This window comes from Diospyros lotus, chromosome 2, assembly GCF_014633365.1.
Source record: "Diospyros lotus cultivar Yz01 chromosome 2, ASM1463336v1, whole genome shotgun sequence".
Taxonomy (NCBI): Eukaryota; Viridiplantae; Streptophyta; class Magnoliopsida; order Ericales; family Ebenaceae; genus Diospyros; species Diospyros lotus.
Genome location: NC_068339.1, coordinates 32,718,890 through 32,737,988, shown reverse-complemented (window position 1 = coordinate 32,737,988; position 19,099 = coordinate 32,718,890). Strand labels below are relative to the sequence as shown.

At 38.8% G+C, this 19,099-nt stretch overlaps 1 protein-coding gene across 1 annotated transcript; it reads left to right on the top strand.

Annotated features, from left to right (window-relative positions):
* The first annotated feature begins 4,263 nt into the window (after positions 1 to 4,263).
* LOC127794774 (uncharacterized) lies at positions 4,264 to 6,081 on the top strand. Its single transcript, XM_052326022.1, has one exon. The coding sequence runs from the start codon at positions 4,264 to 4,266 to the stop codon at positions 6,079 to 6,081; it is 1,818 nt and encodes a 605-aa protein (XP_052181982.1).
* Positions 6,082 to 19,099: the final 13,018 nt, after the last annotated feature.

Sequence of the window (19,099 nt, the reverse complement as noted above, 5' to 3'; positions counted from 1 at the left end):
TAGGAAGCCAGAAAGTTGATCAAGCACTCTTAGATTTAGGAGCAAGTGTCAACCTATTGCCTTATAGTGTTTATCAACAATTGGGTCTAGGGGAACTTAAACCTACCAGAGTGACTCTGTAATTGGCAGATAGATCAGTTAAAGTTCCTAGGGGTATTGTGGAAGATGTCTTAGTTCAGGTGGATAAATTCTACTTCCCAGTAGACTTCATAGTTCTAGACACTCAACCCTACCATGGTCCACAACCGCCTGTTCCTGTCATTTTGGGGAGACCATTCCTAACGACTTCCAATGCAATCATTAATTACAGGAATAGAGTTTTGAAACTATCATTTGGAAATATGACTGTGGAGATGAATATTTTCAGAATTTCCAAACAACATAACACTGAAAGTGAGATAGAAGAGGTAGATTTGATTCAAACTCTGTTTGAAGAGTATTTTGAGAAATAATTTGTGAGTGGAACTATGGAGGAAGATAATAATTTGGAGAATAGAAAAAAGGAAAGTGAGATGCCCATGACTCAATGGATTCCTAAGCTAGAGCTTGTAGAGCCTTTGCATAAACCATCAACCTTTGTGAGTCATCCACCCATTCCTAAAAGGAAGCCACTGCCGAATGAGTTGAAGTATGTTTTCCTAGGAGAATGAGAGACATACCTGATAGAGCACATATTTTCATATTATTTAGCCCTCATATTTAGTCTTTTTGCACATTAGTTGTGTCATTTTATTCATCTTGATTTTATTTCATTTTATTTTATAGGAATTGGGCTTCACACTATTTTACTTTATTTTTTCAGGTTTAGGGCTATGGGAGCATGAGATGGGGCATGAGACGTCTTGATGGCAATGAGATATCTTGGAAATTGGAGATAGAGAAGTAAGGGCAATTTTAGCAGATTTAACCTCCTGCACTTCCTTCAGTATTTTGGCCAAGATAAAATTCCAGAATGAAGATGATGTCTTCAGAGATACTGTAGAGGACTTCTTGGGATTTCTGGAATGGTATGTTTTGTCCAAATACGAGTTAGTTTGGGCCTTCAAACAGCACTTCAAAGTCAGGGCTAGGAAGTTGGGTCAAATTAGGAAAGCTGCATAGATGCTGATTCTTTAAAAGGCCATATCTTGGGCGTCCGATATCCAAATCAAGTGATTCAAAAGCCCAAATTCATCTAATATTCCTGATCTACAATTCTTATGAAGAGGCCGAAGCCCAGAACGCACGTTAAACTATCCGAAATCGGCTGTGAAGTTGCAGTAACCTAGGGTTTCCTCCTTAAGCTCTACTTAAGCACCTTAAGAGGCCATTAAAAAAGGCAGTATTCTTTTGAAGGGAGTGAACAGTAGCCAACTTTCCTTATCTCCATTGTTCTTGTCAAGATGGAAGGCTAAGGATTCTGTAATCAGTTGCAATACCATCCTTGTTCCCGGTTTGAGTCTTTGGTTTTAATGGAAATCTATTTTTTAGTTTTAACTTTATTGTTCTCTTGTTTCTATTCTCTCTTAAATCTGTGTATGTGTTGATACCGGTTGGATGAATGCATGCATTGTCTTTGTTTGAGAATCCAAGGTTTTTGTGCTCGGTTGAGGCTTTAACTGGAAGCAAGAACAACCTGTTTGGATGGTTTTTCAATCAGTCTCGAATCTGTGCAATAAGGGGAATCAAAACTGATAGATTGAACTAAGAGGTTTCTGAAATCTGTTTATTGGTTTTCTTTCCAATCTTTGGCAGTTGTTAAAGGATTTTTCTGATTTTCGATTTGAGGATTAAAACTAAACAAATTGTTTATTGAGAAGGCGATGAAAACTGGGATAGAAGGTTGGTTTGCAACTGATTGCATCTCGATTTATTGTGTTCTTGCTTATTTTGTTTTCTGTTTTTCATCAAAAACTTTCTCCCCCGTTTAGCCTTGTTTTGACAGATCCGTTTGAGGTTCGTTGGGAGACGACTTTGGGTTGCACCCCTATTGCAAATCCGAATCATCATTCATCTAATCTATCGGTGTTCGACAGCCCCGATCAGATTTTGGCGCCGTTGCCGGGGAACCAATCTCATTTCTGTCAAAAGAAGACTGATTCAAAAAAAATATATATATTCTTTGATAATCTAATAGCAGAAATTGTGGTTGCTACTTGGTATATAGGTTGGAAACTAGCTGGTTGCGGGCTACCGGTCCAAAGCGAGTTAACCATACTCGGCACTGCTAGATACAACGCCACGTACCAAGTTTATGCCATAAATCAAGAAGTGAACATGCCTTCAGGAATAGCTGCTGACAGAAAACTCTTATTCTCTGTTTTGTAGTGAGACCAGCAAGCTGCATCCAAGTGCAAGAGATAGCAAAATTCAGCAGTTTTGACAGAAAACTCAGCAAGTGCAAGACAGAAAACTCTTATTCAGCAGTTTTGACAGCCTCCATGACAGATAGCAAAATTTAAGGATTGAGAATAAGATACCAGTTCTATCCTCTTCCTTTCTCATCCTTACTTGATGTTCTTTCATGTCTTTATGCCTCCCTTGATGTTTTCTTGCATTTAGAGCAGTCTTTGAGGCAAAATAGGAGCTGATTTGATAAAAAAAAAAATGATTTTGACAGTTACTGTTCACTGCTTCCCACTTTCTCCGATTGAGCTGAAACTTGGTGTCCAAAGAAATGGGGGTGTGGTGAGCAATACTCACAGGTTTACTGTGATAAGAGCCTTTTTTGGCCAAATTCCAACGTTTGGACCACTTTTTGGCCACTTTTGTGATTTTCAGTGTCTGGTTTCGGTCCTTTTAGGGTCCTTAATGTGGGTGTGGTGAAATTTTGTGAAAAAAAATGCTTAAAAAAATCATCTTAGGGCTTCTTGATTGATAGATTTTATGTGCCTTACGTTTTTGCGTTTTTTGTGTGCATAGGCCAGTTTGTGTGCTGTTTTTTTTTTTTTTTTTTTTGAGTCATTTTGAGTGTGTTTTTGTGCTGATATTTAGTGCATGACTAGGTCCTCTAAGGACATACCAATTGACCTAGACCTTGAAATAGAAAGGACCCTTAGGAAGCAAAGGAAGGCTAGAGAGTTAGAGCTTCGGATAGCTGATAATCCTCCTGCCTCTTCTGCCACTGCATCTGATATTCCTTCTGTTTCTATACCTACCCCTGACTTAAACACAATGGCAGGTAATGGGAATGAACACAATCGGAATGGAAATAATGTAAATCATGGTCATTTGGATGGTAGAACCATTAGAGAATTGGCTGCCCCTGATGTGCACTACCAGTCTTTATGCATTCAATATCCCCAATTGGATGCAACCTTTGAATTGAAATCTGGGCTAATCCATTTGCTTCCCAAGTTTCATGGCCTTGCAGGTGAAGATCCGCACAAGCACCTCAAGGAATTCCATGTTGTCTGCTCCACAATGAGGCCAAAAGGAGTTGATGAGGAGCAGATAAAACTTAGGGCCTTCCCATTTTCATTGGATGGAGCTGCAAAGGATTGGTTATACTACCTACCACCTGCTGCCATCACAAGTTGGGATGGGCTAAAAAGAATCTTTTTGGAGAACTTCTTTCCAGCATCCCGAACAGCCGCCATTCGGAAAGAAATTTGTGGCATAAGGCAGAATCATGGGGAGACATTACATGAGTATTGGGAGCGATTCAAGAAACTCTGTTCTAGTTGTCCACACCATCAAATCAATGACCAGCTGCTGGTCCAATACTTCTATGAAGGTCTTATTCCAATGGATAGGTATTTGGTGGATGCAGCTAGTGGAGGAGCCCTCTCTGAAAAGACACCAGCAGCTGCTCAAGAGCTAATCTCCAAGATGGCACAGAATGCCCAACAGTTTGGTACCAAGTCAGCCACTCCCATGAGACAGGCCAATGAGATTGGTGTTGCTGCCATCAATGACCAACAGAGGATAGAGAACAAACTGGAGGAATTGGCCTCCATGGTCAGACAGCTAGCCCTTGATAAAGGACAGTCCAAATCTCAGCAGGTATGTGGTATTTGTTCATTATCCTCCCATGGTACTGACCAATGTCCTCAACTGCAGGAGAATACAGAAGCCTGTGCTGGCATTTTTCCAGGAAGACCCTTCTAGCCACAGCATCAGCAACCACAACAACACAGATATGATCCATATGCTGCCACCTATAATCTAGGGTGGAGAGATCATCCGAACTTGAGGTATGGAGGTCCTTCCAACCAGCCATTCCAGCCACAGCAGTAGCAACCTCAGCAGCACAGATTCAATGCACAAAGACCAAGTCAATCAATGCAACAACCGCAACCAGTACCTAAATCCGAATCAAGCTTGGAAGATATCATGAAGCAGCTCGTTGCTAACAATCTCCAGTTTCAGCAAAGGACCGACACTGCCATACAAAATTTGGAGATACAGATTGGACAGCTGGCAACCAACATCAGTGAGCTACTGAGTCAAGGTTCGGGTCAGTTGCCTTCACAGCCAGTTTCAAATCCAAGGGGCAATGTAAGTGCTATCGTTCTCCGCAGTGGCAAGGAGTTAAGCAGCTCACCCTCTCCACAACCAGAATTTGGGCAGCAACAAGAAAGCCAAAAGGAAGATCAGCCTCCTCCCATTCAAAAGGACAAGCAGCCCACCACCATTGATCAAGATAGAGGAGAGACTTCTTACAACCATCCACTGCCATTTCCTCACCGAGCCACTCAAAATAAAAAAAGCGCAAAAGCTGAGTTGGACAAAGAGATCATGGAAACTTTCAAAAAAGTTGAGGTGAACATACCACTCTTGGAGGCCATCAGACAGATTCCCAAGTATGCCAAGTTTCTCAAAGACTTGTGCACCCACAAAAGGAAACTGAAAGGAAATGAAAAAATCAACTTGGGAAGAAATGTGTCAGCATTGATTCAACCTGCCATGCCTCAGAAATGCAAAGATCCAGGGACTTTCACCATTCCTTGCACTATTGGAAATTTGCAATTTCATAATGCTATGTTGGATTTAGGAGCCTCTATTAATGTGATGCCTAAATCTGTGTATTCTTCTTTGCAGGCAGGTGCAGGCACATTGACATCTACAGGAGTGATGGTCCAGTTGGCAAATAGAAGCACATCATACCCTGAGGGAGTATTAGAGGATGTATTAGTAAAGGTAAAGGATTTCATATTCCCTACTGACTTCTATGTTTTGAATATGGAGGATGATCACACACCCGGACACGCACCACTTATTCTAGGTAGACCCTTCTTGAAAACTGCAAGGACAATAATTAATGTGCATGAGGGTACTTTATCTATGGAGTTCACTGGTAACACCATTCAATTCAATATCATTGATGCCATGAAGTATCCCTTAGAAGATCATTCTGCCTTGCATGTTAACTTTATTGACTTAATGGTGGAGAAAGCATGTGTTGAGTTGTATAATCTTGAGTCTGAATTCCCCACCATCCATAATTTTCTTGATGATATGCATTGCCCTCAATGTCATGACGGACTCAGTAAGTGTAGTGTTTGTTCTGAAATAGATGAGTTTTTGAGTATTGTTGAGAGTGCACCTTCTCATACTATATCCGATTCTCATGTGCCTCCCATAGAGGAAGTTTCTGTTGTTGAGAATGTAGTGCAGGTAGGTGGCAACATAAACAGACTGGTGCCTTCAATTCAACAGCCACCCACCTTGGAGTGTAAGCCCCTGCCCGAGAATCTGAAGTACACCTACTTGGCGGATGGAGACAAGCTACTCGTGATCATCGCCGACAACCTTCAGCCTGACCAAGAGGAGAAGTTGCTGAATCTGTTGAAGCAACATAAGAGAGCCATAGGTTGGTCACTTGCAGACATTCCCGGTATATCCCCTTCCTTATGCATGCACAGGATTCATTTAGAGGAAGGAGCTCGACCAGCGAGACAGCCCCAAAGGAGACTCAATCCCACCATTCTAGATGTGGTCAAGAAAGAGGTAAGTAAACTACTTTCGGCTTGCATTATTTATCCTATCTCTGATAGCAAGTGGGTGAGTCCAGTGCAGGTAGTTCCGAAGAAGACAGGATTCACAGTGGTAGCCAATGAGAGGAATGAGCTAGTGCCCATGCGAGTGCAGAACAGCTGAAGAGTCTGCATTAACTATAGGAGGCTCAACCAAGCTACCAGGAAGGATCATTTCCCACTCCCAAACATTGATCAGATGCTAGAGAGGTTAGCTGGAAAGTCCCATTACTGCTTTCTTGATGGTTTTTCTGGTTATTTTCAGATTTGCATAGCACCGGAGGATCAGGAGAAGACCACCTTCACCTGCCCCTTTGGCACTTTTGCATACCAGAGGATGCCATTTGGTCTATGTAATGCCCCAGGTACGTTCCAGCGATGCATGGTGAGTATATTTTCAGATTTACTTGAGCATTGCATGGAAGTTTTCATGGATGATTTTTCTGTTTATGGGACCTCCTTTGATGAGTGTCTAATCAGTTTGGGTAGAGTCCTAGAGAGATGTGTTGAGAAGAATCTTGTCCTAAATTTTCAAAAATGTCATTTCATGGTTGAGCAGGGGATTGTTTTGGGTCATGTTGTGTCCAAGAGGGGTATAGAGGTTGATAAGTCCAAGGTCGATATCATTTCTTCTTTGCCTTACCCCGCGTCTGTGCGGGAGGTACGTTCTTTCCTTGGACATGCAGGATTCTACAGGAGATTCATCCAAGACTTCAGCAAGATTGCCCTTCCAATGTCCAACCTGCTTCAGAAGGATGTGGAATTCAAATTTGATGAGTCTTGCAAGATAGCCTTTGAGGACCTCAAGAGGCGCTTGACTTCTCCACCCACTCATGTGTGATGCTTCCAATTATGCAGTTGGTGTCGTCCTTTCACAACGAGTGGAGAAGAAGTCACACGTCATTGCTTATGCCTCGCACACTCTGGACAATGCCCAAGCAAACTACACCACTACTGAAAAGGAGCTTCTTGCCATTGTGTTTGCTTTAGATAAATTTTGCTCTTATCTCCTGGGTTCTAATGTTCTCGTGTTTTCTGATAATGCAGCTTTGAAATATCTCTTGAAGAAGCACGACGCCAAACCCAGGTTGATACGGTGGATGCTCCTGCTTCAAGAGTTCAATGTTGAGATCAAAGATAAGAGTGGAGCTGACACTACAAGAGATTTGAGTTTTTCCGGCGGTTAAAAAACCGCCGGAAAAAGTAAAAAAACCGCCGGTAAAATTTTTACCGGCGGTAATTATTTTGCCGGAAATACCTCCGTCAGAAAATATTACCGGCGGTTTTTAACTGCCGGGAAAAAAAATTTACCGACGGTTTTGTTGAACCGCCGGTAAAAATAAGAATTCTCAGCGGTTTTAGAAATCCGCTGGCAAAGTTTTAATTTTGCCGGCGGTTTAAAAACCGCCGGTAAAATTTCTTACTTTGCCGGCGGTATAAAACCGCCGGTAAAATAACATTACCAGCGGTTGAAAACCGCCGGCAGAGTTTTTTCCTTTGCCGGCGGTTTAAAACCGCCGGTAATTCTATTCCGAAAAACATTATTACCGGCGGTTTTTAAACCGCCGGTAATCTTAAAATTTTTTTTTACAGCCTATACACTGTACATTAATAAAATGCAAAACCTGTATAACAAAAAACTACCAACAATTTTAAAAGATTCACCCACTACACAATAAGTATAACCATTTTATCTCGTCTATTTAAATACCATTACAATTTTAAAAGATCGATCTTATCTCGTCTCATTACACAATACCATTTTTATACATACAAATCAACCCTAAACTAAAACATGTCCAAGTGACCTCAGATACCAATGTATTACACCACCATGCTGCTCCAACCAAAATTGTATATCATATTTTTTCGATCTGCATTGAAAAACAATAGATTTATAAGTATGGACATTAACTATGAAATTGCATAAAACATGATCAAAATTGCATAACTATATATAAAAACACTTACATCTGAGACCCTCCATGGTATCGTAGTTTTACTGTTATTAGCATCCCTCAAAACACGCATCCCAGAAAATTGTCGAGGCAATGGATATAAAGGCTTAAGCACTTTCTGAATACTAATTTCAACAAATTCATTACCTAGCTCTACTCCCCCTACAGACTTGGTCGGATCAATGGACACAATAATTGCCTCAGCAACAATGTGGCGAGGTATTCGTCTATTCATCAAGTGAACAAATTCACTAATCTGATCATATAGAATAATAAGAATTACTTAGTATATAATATCATGAGTATCCATGAGAACAAAGCAAGGTTCAGTTTTGATTTTTCCAACTGAAAACAAAAACTAAACACAAAATTTGAAAACTTAAACTAAAAATGAATACGTGAAAATTAAGAACAAAATCAAACAGGCACTTGATCTCCAAGGACCATTCAGAATCACTGTCTATTAGTTCATTGAATAAGAAACCAAATGCTTTCTATCCTGTAATTTTAAATAGGGATGGTGCTAATTTTCAATTTTTGTGCTCCCCATTCGTTGTTTACTCATGTGCCCTGGTGGGACAGAAATCTTGAATCCCAACACCATCTCCAATGGGCTACCCACTCTATCCCCTATCAATAATGAATAATATAATTTATAATACAGTTTTGTGTAACACAGAAATAAACACAATAATAATGGGATAAACATTGCATATTATACAAAATTTGTAAAACAGTAACGGCAAAGTCATGTTGTTATTGCTGTTTCAAAAAGAACATAAATTTCAAACTTACAATGGGCTGTTGGCAATAGTGTATTGATATAAACTTCAATTTCACAACTATAAATCATTCTGTTAATTAAACTGTTTCTTCCATGTGAATGGTAAATTATTTTAGTTTTAAATTTGAACAAAAGATATATAAACATCATCAGTACCACAAGCTTGAAACAGATTAAAGGAGAAGAGGTGAGCTGTTTATTACTAGGAGAGGAATGGAACATGTAGATAGTATACAGTACGTTTTCCATTGTTATAAAGTTTCCAATAACTGGACTGAGCAAATACTTTTTTAAATTTGGCAACTGGTTCTGCTAACAAGTTTACTTGGGTTCAAACATTTCAACATTCAACCTTGTTTTAAGCAAAAACAATCCACTTAAATAGCTGAACTGGAGCATGTGAAGTTCCCTCTTATGGTTTTGACAACTGTTTATGTTAATTTGAAATTTCATTCAAATTAACATAAACAGAACTTGTTTTTTCATGAACTGGTAAAACTAAAACCAAATACATTGGTTAATTTGAAATTTCATTCAAAAGTGTTAAATTGTCCCTGACTTCTAAAAATAAATGCGTGAGTTAATCCTTGTGAAGAAAACATAAACAGAACTTGTGGGTGTTTAAATACATGCATTTATTATATTTAAAAAATATAAGTACTATTTAAAAGTTAACTTAATATAGTCTAATTTTGAACTTCCAAATCCATGTAAATTGGTAAAATCGCCACTTCAATGACCAGTCCAAAAAGAAAAGTGCAAAACATAAACAGCATCACATTAATGCAGAAAACTAAAAGTGTGTTCTTCAGCCCCTCCATCCAAACCAAAACGAAAGTGAAATCCAATTGCCAAATAAACAAATCAAAATTACCAAATTTCCACAAGCACAGATTATCAAAGCATGATTAAAGTTAATGGGTTTTAATAGTGGCAGGCTTGGTTTTTGCAAGGAATTGGGCAAGATCAATAGTGCATTTGATTTTGAAGTATATTAACTATTTGGTAGCGAATTACCTCTAAATGATGATCACATTCTGGTATCGATAATCCAGCGCATTCAGCTTTGGGTGATGGTGTGCTTGCATGTGTGGCAGAAGCACTAGCATATGAAGATGGCTATATTTCAAAATAGTTTAGTTAATATATATAGTAAACATGTAATTTTAAATCAAATGCACTAATGAACGACATACCTGTCTCGGTTGTGGTGTATTGTCTGGAGCTGGTGGTATATGTCCCATTGCCTCAAGTATTGCACGAACTTGCATTTGAACTTGACTTTGGATTTGAACTTGAAATTTTTCTTCTAGCTCGGCAGTAATTTGCGCACGCATTTGGTCATATTGCTCTTGAGGCACTTGATACTGTTGTCTTTGTCTAACCTTAGTTGGGCATGTTCCAAGTCCTCCCATCCTTACCCTGCCATGCCCATCTTTGCCTAGTATTTGAGTAAAGACATCTTCTACAGAATCTGGGGTTTGTTCATCTGTGGGTATTTGTGACAACCTTTCATCCATTTGTTCCTCAAGAAACATTTCACAAGTTAGTTACATCAGTCGACAAGTAAAAGAAACAAAATATATCTACAACTTTCAAATTTTAAAAATACATACAATTATATATGAAGATGTAGAGTCTACTATCTCTCCGCTCTTTTTGGTGTGTGTCTTTCTAAAGAGCTTGATTCTATCTGGCTCATCTCCACTTTCAATAGTCATCTAAAAACATATATAAGATATGAAATATATTAAATGTTTAAAGTTTAGGCATTACTAATTAAATTATCAATAAATATATATAACTAATATCCATTCTATTCTTACCTGGTGTCTAACCTGAGGATGTGATCGCCTACCGCTGGTGTGACCCATCTTTTGCTTATCTCGATTGGCACGATTTGTCACACTACGTTCCTACTTGTAATATGATATTAGAACTAGGCATAGAGAATCCATCTGATATATCCACCCATACATAAATCATACATACCTGTGCTTGCTCACATCCCCAATACTCCACAAGAACCTTCCACTGTTCTGGGTCCACCCCAGGCGGTATTTTTGACAGGCGAGCCTCATCTGTCTCATGGCAATCATAATGCCTCTTCAAGGTGGCTTTGTATTCTCTCCACTTCTTGGAAGCATGTTGCAAGCAAATTGATCTCCATGTTGTAGGTACATCAGTGTTATCCTACAATGATATCCTTATTAGAGTATAAAAGTTTAGAGTCAAATAACTAAGAATCAGAGAGACGTTATTTACTCACCAAGACCTCTTGCCAGATGCGCTCCTTATATGGTTCCATCCCTGGTGATCTCCAATCAGTAAATGTAAGGGGAGCAATACTCCTTACCATCACACCTAGTTGGGTTTCCAACTTAGTTGCCATCTCCCCAACTGGTTGTCCTTCAGCATCAAATTCAATATGAATCTTTTCCTTTCCCCACTTTGAAATTTGTCTTGATATTCCTCTTCCTTTCTTGGCAGTAGATGACATGGAGCTTGTACCTGCTAAAACATAATAACACAATAAATTCAGATTGAATTAGGAAAGAATAATAATTTATTATCGTTCATATAAATTTTTGGTATTTACCTTGCTGACTATGTGAGTTTTGGGAGTTGGATTGTGAGTGGATCAAGTCCTCTTCAGGATGATGGGGATGTGGCGGGACTGGGTTTGGGGTTGGATGATGGGATGGAATTGATTGTGAATCATTGTGGTGTGAATCTGTACTACGTGACATGAATCCAATTGGCCAACGAGTCTGCCTCTTAGGTGCCATCAGTGTAATTGCCTATTATTGATTTGAATGTAAAAAACAATCTGTTAGCATATCAATTTAGGTTAAACAAAAATAACAAATCAAAACATAAAAAGCTAAAAACATAAACATATATACATACCACATCATTAAATATTATGCAAGGAAGACATATACATGCCACTTCAATATTAGAAATCATTATCATCACTATGTGCAGTATAAGGAATGGAATTGTCGTCGTCATCTGATATATCAACTAGCATACCATCCTCATCAGATTCTCCAGAAGAGTAGTCTTCATCAGATTCTCCTAACTCTGCATGTAAGGACTGATCATTGTTGATTTCAACATGATTACTAATTAAAGCATCTTCCTCATCACAACTCCCTGTCACATTTCTTTTACCCATGTTATACAAATCTCTAGGTGTCATCTTCATGACAACGTGCCATTCTTCATCAAGAGGATCAGCCACATACCACACTTGTGATGCTTGAGTTGCAAGTATAAAAGGTTCGTCTGTTGGTTTATTCTCTTGATACATTAAACAATTAAAATTTACAGTTATGAAATTCAAACTGTCAACCTTCATCCCTCTGTTATTGTCAACCCAATCACACTTAAACAAAACAAATTTGAATTCGTTAGAGTATCGTATCTCAACAACATCTGTTAGGACTCCATAAAAGGTAACATCACCACTGATAGGACGTTTATCTTTTGAACTAGCATAACTTTCAGTATTTGCAGTTAGTAATACTCCACTGTTTTGAGTCATTCTTCTCCTTTCTCGACGCCTCGTGTGGAATTTGAATCCATTTACGATGTACCCAGAATACTTCCATGCCCATGAGTGAGGCCCAGCAGCTAATGTTTTCACTTCATTGGGTACATTGTGACCACTTACTTGCAATTCATAAACCTGTTTTGTAACATGTTTATAATTCGTTACGCAAATAAATATATGCAAATTCTAAGATGGTTAGATATGGATGTTTAGGGTGTGGTGGCAGCATGTTAAGACATCACTTACATGTTTTTGAAACCATAATGGGAAGTTTTCATGGTGTTTTTGTGTAATTTCATGATTGCTAGCACCTCTTCTTTCCAATCTAATGGATTGTAAGTGTGTCCTGCATTGTATGCAAATGATAGGAATTATGAAATTAAAGTATAATTTTTTTTTATTATGAAATAAAATTGATCAACCAGATTAAGTTATAATAATCTTACTCTCGATAAGACGAAATTGTACTACAATTTGCTAGCACATAACGATGGGCTTGTTGCAATGAAATCTCATCCAATGTGACTAATTTCCCTTTTTTTGGGATAGGTTGACCATGTGCACCCTCATAATTTCGAACCGGCCTATTAAACTTTGTTTCCACATCATCCAAGTACCTTGCACAAAAAGTCAAACACTCTTATGCTAAATAACCTTCAGCAATAGATCCTTCTGGATGACTTCTAGTCCTTACATACTTTTTCAATGTCAATAAGAACCTACATGATAAGTTACATTGTCAAGTAAATTCACAATATTTACTTAAAAATGAACAAACAAATTCACAAATAAAAAAAAATCATGGCTTAATATACCTCTCGACTGGATACATCCACCGAAACATTACCGGTCCCGCAATTTGGACTTCGTCAGGCAGGTGAACAACTAAATGCTCCATTATATTGAAGAAGCTCGGTAGAAATATTTTCTCGAGGTGACAGAGCACCAATATAATGCGTGACCTCAATTAGTTACACTCGTCTACTGTAATGTTTTTAGAACACAACTATTTAAAATAATTGCATAATTCAATCAAAGTTTTACTGACATACTTCCTCTTGAACACCCTCCTAATTGCCAATGGAAGCAAATGTTGCATCAAAACATGATTGTCATGGCTCTTAAGTCCACTCATTGTGTGTTCTTTGAGTTGGACACGACGTGATATGTTTGATGAGAATCCATTGGGTGATTTTATACTTTTTAATACTTTTAAAAATACATGTTTTTGTTCTCGATTCAACGTGAAAGATGTAGGAGGTAAATACTTCTTCCCACCCAAACGATCTTCAGGATGTAACTTTTTTCTTATCCCTAGTTCTTTCAAATCAAGACGTGCTTTCAAGTTGTCCTTTGTTTTACCTGAAACATTTAATAACGTCCAAATTATGTTGTCACAAACATTTTTCTCAATGTGCATGACGTCGAGATTATGTCGGATCAAATTGTCTTGCCAATATGGAAGCTCAAAGAATATACTATGTTTTTTCCAACCACCCATTCCTCTCCCAACACTAGTGCCAGAATTCTCACGATTTCCATACATCTTCTTAACAAATTCAACATCTTTGAATACATCGTGGCCAGATAACTGAGGAGGAGCAACACGGTTCTCAATGGTTCCATCAAAATTCTTCTTGTCTAACCGAAAATGATGACTCATGTCCTCCAAGAATCTACGGTGACCCATATAACAAAACTTACCACCATGTTTTAACCATTTGGACTCCGTCTCTTTCATGCAACAAGGACAAGCAACTCTTCCTCGAGTACTCCATCCAAATAAATTAGCATACGCAGGAAAATCATTAATCGTCCACAACAATGCTGCATGCATGTGAAACATTTCTTTTCTTGAAGCATCATAAGTTTCTATCCCCTCGCTCCATAATTCTTGTAACTCTTGAATCAACGGTTGCAGAAACACATCAATATTGTCTCCTGGTGCACGAGGTCCATCAATCAATAAAGACAAGATGAAGTAAGGTTGTTTCATACACAACCAAGGTGGTAGATTATATGGCATTAACACAACTGGCCAAATGCTATAGCTAATGGTCATTGTTCGAAACGGATTAAACCCATCAGAAGCCAACCCAAGTCTAACATTGCGACTATCTTCAGCGAATTTCGGATGTTGTTCATCAAAAGATTGCCAAGCCAATGAATCAGCAGGGTGCCTCATTATACCATCCTTTGTTCTACCTTCTTCATGCCACCTCATTAACGATGCTGTTTTGTTAGACATAAACAATCTTTGCAGTCTCGAGATCAAAGGAAAGTGTCGTACTTGTTTAGAAGCGACTTTTTTCATCTTCGTTATATCGTCGTCTACGTGCACCTCGTATTCTTTGTACCTTGACTCCCCACAAAAAGTACATCTGTCCAACTTTGATGCATCTTTCCAAAAGAGCATACAATTGTTAGGGCATGCATCGTACTTATAGTACTTAAAACCTAAATCCTCACTCAATTTCTTAGCCTCTCGATATGATCGTGGCAATGACACTCCTTCTGGAAATGCCTCATTCAACAACTCAAGCAACATATCAAATATTTTATCCGACAACCCACCTAATACCTTCAAGTGTTGTAAACGAACAATAAACGATAATGTCGTAAAGTTCTTACAACCAGGCCATAACTCTGTTTCTGCCTTCTCCAACAATTCATAAAATCTCGTAGCTTCTTCACTACTTCCAACATTGTTTATGGGAACTCCATGTGCATCATGTATCATTCCCACCATATCATCTCCAATATTACATTCCTGATCTTGAAATTCTTCTCGACTATGATGAGGCACATATAACTCTCCATGAACCGTCCATATTATGTAATTAGTGTCAAACCCATTCAGAATGAGGTGTTCCTCCACAACATCTCGTTTATGAAAATATCTGTTAACACATTTAGTACACGGACAATATATGCTTGCCCTAGGAGACTTATGTCTATAGGCAAACTGAATGAACTCCTGAATTCCTTGTTCGTATCGAGGATCTAGCCTGTTCGATATGTTAATCCAACTCTTATTCAGCTCCATTAGAATAATTTATATATCAAACCTGCTAAGAATAAGGATTCAAAGGGTGCTCTAAGAATGGGATTATAATATATTAAAGTTTTAGTTAATATAATCGGTAATAGTCATACAATCACAAGAGAAACAAAATACAACCAAGTATAATTTATTTTGCAAGTGGTGGTGGTGTTGTCATTTTTTAAAATGGTAAATTAGTAAAGAATTCCATGTTTTGACCATTTGAACAGAAAATAAATTAAATTTATTCATTAATTACTGTTTGCTGAAAATAATGACCTTTGTTAACAAATAGTCTTCAAATCATTCGGATAAATTTATCTTGATCTTTATAAATATGATAACGTTTCTTAAAAGGACTAAATTTTTTAAAATGTTTAAAAATTTAAGTAGCTAGCTTGTTTGAAATTTTTTGATTAGATATATCATTGGTCACATAATGCCGAGAAAGTTGATTCAGTTGACGGGTACAAACACAGACTTGGATTGCCTGCTAATGTGCATTGAGTAGTAATGAGAGATATATATGGGGCCAAAAGTTTAGGTGAGGCGCTGATATATATATTTAAGGCTGTGAGTTGTATAGAGTAATTGTAGGCAACTATATATAATAAGTAATTTTTGAATGCCATTATAAACAGTGGCATCAAACTCCAAATTCTAGCTAGTTTATAATTAGTGTTCCTATCATTTTTAAATTAGTTTTATAAAAGAAACTAATTATAAAAAACACTCTTATGTGGAGCTAATTCTTAATTAGGTCAATCTATTATGTTTTGGAAGTCACAAGACAAAATTATTAAAACTAATCTAGACAAAAATAACGAGCCATATAGAAGAGAGGCTAGACAATATTTGTGCATCTATCTAATTAAAAATACTATCCCTATTTATTAGAGGATGGGAGTTTTAATACTTATAATTAAATATTATAAGCATGGATAAAACAATTGACACAAATCAGTTGTATGTTTACTAAAGCTCCAAATTGACAACTGGAATTAACTTCTTTCGCCAAATTGGTTCAAGGAACCTAATAGCAGAGCAGCTTTAGGCCTATATATATATATTTTCCCTTCCCATTATTGTCATCTTGAATATTGTCCAAGCAGTATGTCACCATGCCTAAAGATTGGTTAAATTAGCTTCTGTGCCCCCAGCTGGTAGTGTATGCATGTCCTGGAAACTGATGATCCACTGAAATTATCGATGGGAACTTGGGAAAAATGTCAAGCTTATACTGTCTCTCTTAGGGCCAAACAATGCTAAAACTAATAATGCCTTTTGGGACTCGATCAGAAGAACTCATGAATAGGTAAATCCCGACTTGAGGTTAGTTAACTTTGAAGAGGTTCCAGCCTAGCTAGTTTCAGTTATTTAGCATAGTCATAGCCAATTCTAGTCATCCAGTTGCTAGCTAGAGCAATTGTACAAACATCAATCAAAGGTTTGTTCTGGGATACAGATCATAGATTATTAGACACACGGCCCTAACTGGTATATTTTAAGGAATCCTGATTATATTTTATTTTCTTCTTTCCTACTTTGGTGAATTTTAGTAGGCTTTATACTAGTGTAATTTCAACTGACAGCTTGCAAAGTCCTTGTGAAATTGGTCTTCACCCTGATAAGCCAATATGCTATGCTACCTCCAGATCTTCATTCACTAAAGGACCAAATCAATCAGAAATCAGACCTACACCAACTGGCTTAATTCAACAACTGCATATATATTTATAAACATGATATTAATTAAAACCGGATCTCCATCTCAGATATAGCCATTGTGTGTGCGTATATGCAATCTCCTCTAATCTCGGGCTGAACGCTTGCAACTGAGAAATTTTGGTAACGTGCAGTTTGTACAACATTTAGTCTGTTGCCTTTATTCTCACATTATTTGCGTGCCATCTAAATCTCAATAAATTATGATCTAATAGAATGAATTATCATCTAAATCTCAACCGATAAACAGAGGATCTGGGATAACACGCAAGATTCATACGTATAGACAGATAAATAAACGATAGAGATACATTATACACAAGTTGGGGACAAACCTGATCAAGGAAGAACAACTATCGCGGAGCAATCGAACTGTAATTTACCCCAATTCCAATCAACACTTCTCTGGTTGCATGTGCGACTGATCAGTGAGCGAGGGAGGGCGAGGCCGAGGGCGACAGCGAGTGAGAGTGAGCGAGGGAGGGCGAGGCCGAGGGTGAGAGCGAGTGACAGTGAGCGAGGGAGGGCGAGGCCGAGGGCGAGAGCGAGTGACAGTGAGCGAGGGAGGGCGAGAGCGAGTGAGAGTGATCGAGGGAGGGCGAGGCGAGGTGAGGCGAGCGATCGAGGGAGGCAGCGAGGGCGATCGAGGGAGGCAGCGAGGCGCGAGCTAGAGAATGTTAGGGTTTGCAGGGGGTTTTTGGAAGAGATCGAATTGGGCTGGGTGCGCGGGGGGGCTTATATAATCCTATCCCCGGCGGTTTTAAAACCGCCGAGGATGGTTACACACAACCGGTGGTTTGATAAAACCGCCGGTTATGTTTCAAAATCACCGGCGATTTTTTTAAAACCGCCAGAGATGTGTATCTCATTACCGGCGGTTTTAAAACCGCCGGTAATTTTGACCCATCACCAGCGGTTCAAAAAACCGCTGGTAATTGTCGTGTTTTCCCGACGGTTATTAAAACCGCCGGTAAAACTTCGCCGCCAATGACACTTTTTCCTGTAGTGTGAGAATCTTGTGGCTAATCATTTGAGCAGGCTTCCTTCCTCTTCAGATGCCGCTACCATGGACTGTCAGCCTATCAAAGATGACTTCCCAGATGAGTTACTCTATCACTTGCATGGTACTGAGCCCTGGTATGCTGACATTGTTAATTTTCTAGCTGCATCTGATATCCCTGCCCATCTTAAGAGAGATCAGCTAAGTAAATTTAAAAGTCAGGCCAAGTACTATGTATGGGATGATCCATATCTATGGCGCATGTGTAGTGACCAAGTCCTTAGGAGATGTGTGCCCGATATTGAGTTTGCTTCAGTCTTGCATTTCTGTCATTCACTTGCATGTGGTGGTCACTTTGGTCCTCAATGCACAGCTAGAAAGGTCCTAGACTCAGGTTTATATTGGCCATCCCTTTTTCGAGATGCTCATACATTTTGTAAGAATTCCACACGTTGCCAGCACACAGGATCAATATCACGTAGGAATGAAATGCCTCAGCAACCCTTACTATTTTGTGAGATCTTTGATGTTTGGGGCATTGATTTCATGGGTCCTTTTCCTGTCTCCTTTGGTTTTGTGTACATTCTTTTGGCTGTGGATTATGTTTCGAAATGGGTGGAAGCTAAAGCCACCAGGACTGATGATTCTTCTGTGGTTGCAGATTTTGTTAGATCTCATATTTTCTGCAGGTTTGGCATTTCCAAGGCCATCATCAGTGATCAAGGATCCCACTTCTGTAACAGAACGATGCAATCTATGCTCCGAAAGTATGGAGTTTTACATAAAGTGGCGACGCCCTACCATCCACAGACCAATGGGCAGGCTGAGGTTTCAAACAGAGAGATCAAGCATATTCTAGAGAAGACAGTCCAGCCCAACAGGAAAGACTGGAGCAAAAGGTTGGAAGATGCACTTTGGGCCTACCGCACGACCTACAAGACTCCTATTGGCATGTCCCCATATCGACTGGTCTTTGGAAAAGCATGTCATCTACCGGTAGAGATCAAGCATAAGGCCTATTGGGCGGTAAAGCAATGCAACATGGATATGACAGAGGCTGGTTCCCAACGAAA

Bases quoted from the DNA above. Each gene is read 5' to 3' on its own strand.
- LOC127794774 (XM_052326022.1), top strand. From the start codon at position 4,264: ATGCAACAACCGCAACCAGTACCTAAATCCGAATCAAGCTTGGAAGAT.